This window comes from Trachymyrmex septentrionalis, unplaced genomic scaffold (genome assembly GCF_001594115.1).
Source record: "Trachymyrmex septentrionalis isolate Tsep2-gDNA-1 unplaced genomic scaffold, Tsep1.0 scaffold89, whole genome shotgun sequence".
NCBI classification, from domain to species: domain Eukaryota; kingdom Metazoa; phylum Arthropoda; class Insecta; order Hymenoptera; family Formicidae; genus Trachymyrmex; species Trachymyrmex septentrionalis.
The window spans coordinates 584,459-585,507 of record NW_017306081.1 but is presented as its reverse complement, the minus strand read 5'-3'; the positions used below and the strand labels follow the sequence as shown (position 1 = coordinate 585,507).

At 29.9% G+C, this 1,049-nt stretch overlaps 1 protein-coding gene across 1 annotated transcript in view; it reads left to right on the top strand.

The window, feature by feature from the left end:
- LOC108755578 (thyrotropin-releasing hormone-degrading ectoenzyme-like) overlaps positions 1-1,049 on the top strand; it is a 10,930-nt gene that overhangs the window by 1,307 nt on the left and 8,574 nt on the right. The window contains exon 3 of the mRNA XM_018498669.1: positions 462-806. Coding sequence (XP_018354171.1) covers positions 462-806 — 345 coding nt within the window. The remainder of the gene's footprint in view (positions 1-461; positions 807-1,049) is intronic.

Sequence of the window (1,049 nt, the reverse complement as noted above, 5' to 3'; positions counted from 1 at the left end):
CTTGTAAATTGACTAGCACCGCTGTTTTTGTTTCCGAAAATTTCGGAATACATATCAATCGTACCTCATGCCCTTCGTCAGCTATATATATATATATATACATGATACTTAAATAAATGCATTATTTTTTATTTTATATTCAAAGCTGAGATAATATATTATATTATTATATATAGATTTACTAACACAGATTTTCACTGTATTAGTCAAAACTGATTGATGTTAACTTTTCTGTCCGCATCGCATATCTATCATCAGTGATTGACATTAAAGACTTGAACTAAAATATTTGTAGCACTTAGTCTCATTTCTTCCAATTGGCAAACCACAACTAAAATTAATATTAGAATAGAAGATATTTGCATTTAGAGTAAATGAAATTATACAAATAGACAGAAATTTTTATATATTACACTTTTTTTTAAATGTCATATCGCAATTTTTTTCTCTCTTTACTGCAGTTTGAAAATACTGCCCATATTAGAAGAGAATAATTTCACGATGATCGGTGATGCACAGATCCAATTTTATTCCAAAGTACCGACTAAACATATACGACTTCACGCCCGTAAGCTCTTCATACAAGACATTAGCGTGAAGGAATATCGTTCGCCGAACGCATCAAAGTTAACGAGCACGTATGCTGTAATGGATGATGAGGAGGATTTTATCGACGTGTTTCTTTTACATGTATTGATAACGGAAGAGATTTACATTTTACACATAAAATATATGATCCCGTTACATCAAAAACCAAAAGGATTTTTCAGGAGCGCACACATTGACCATAATACAAACGAAACCAGGTATTACAATTTGATACAAAAATGTGATGTCTTTAATTTATTAGTTAAATTCACACTGAATTATTTAAGCATTAAAGATCTATTTTAATCATTTAAGGCTTTTATTTCTTAATTTGTTTGTACCTATATTTTCACATTAAACATAGACGGAGACTTTATTATGGAAGATATGGAGCTTTCTATTTGACCCTCCTGTGGGTGTTGAATTTCACATCTACAATTCGGTATTTAAAATTATACATA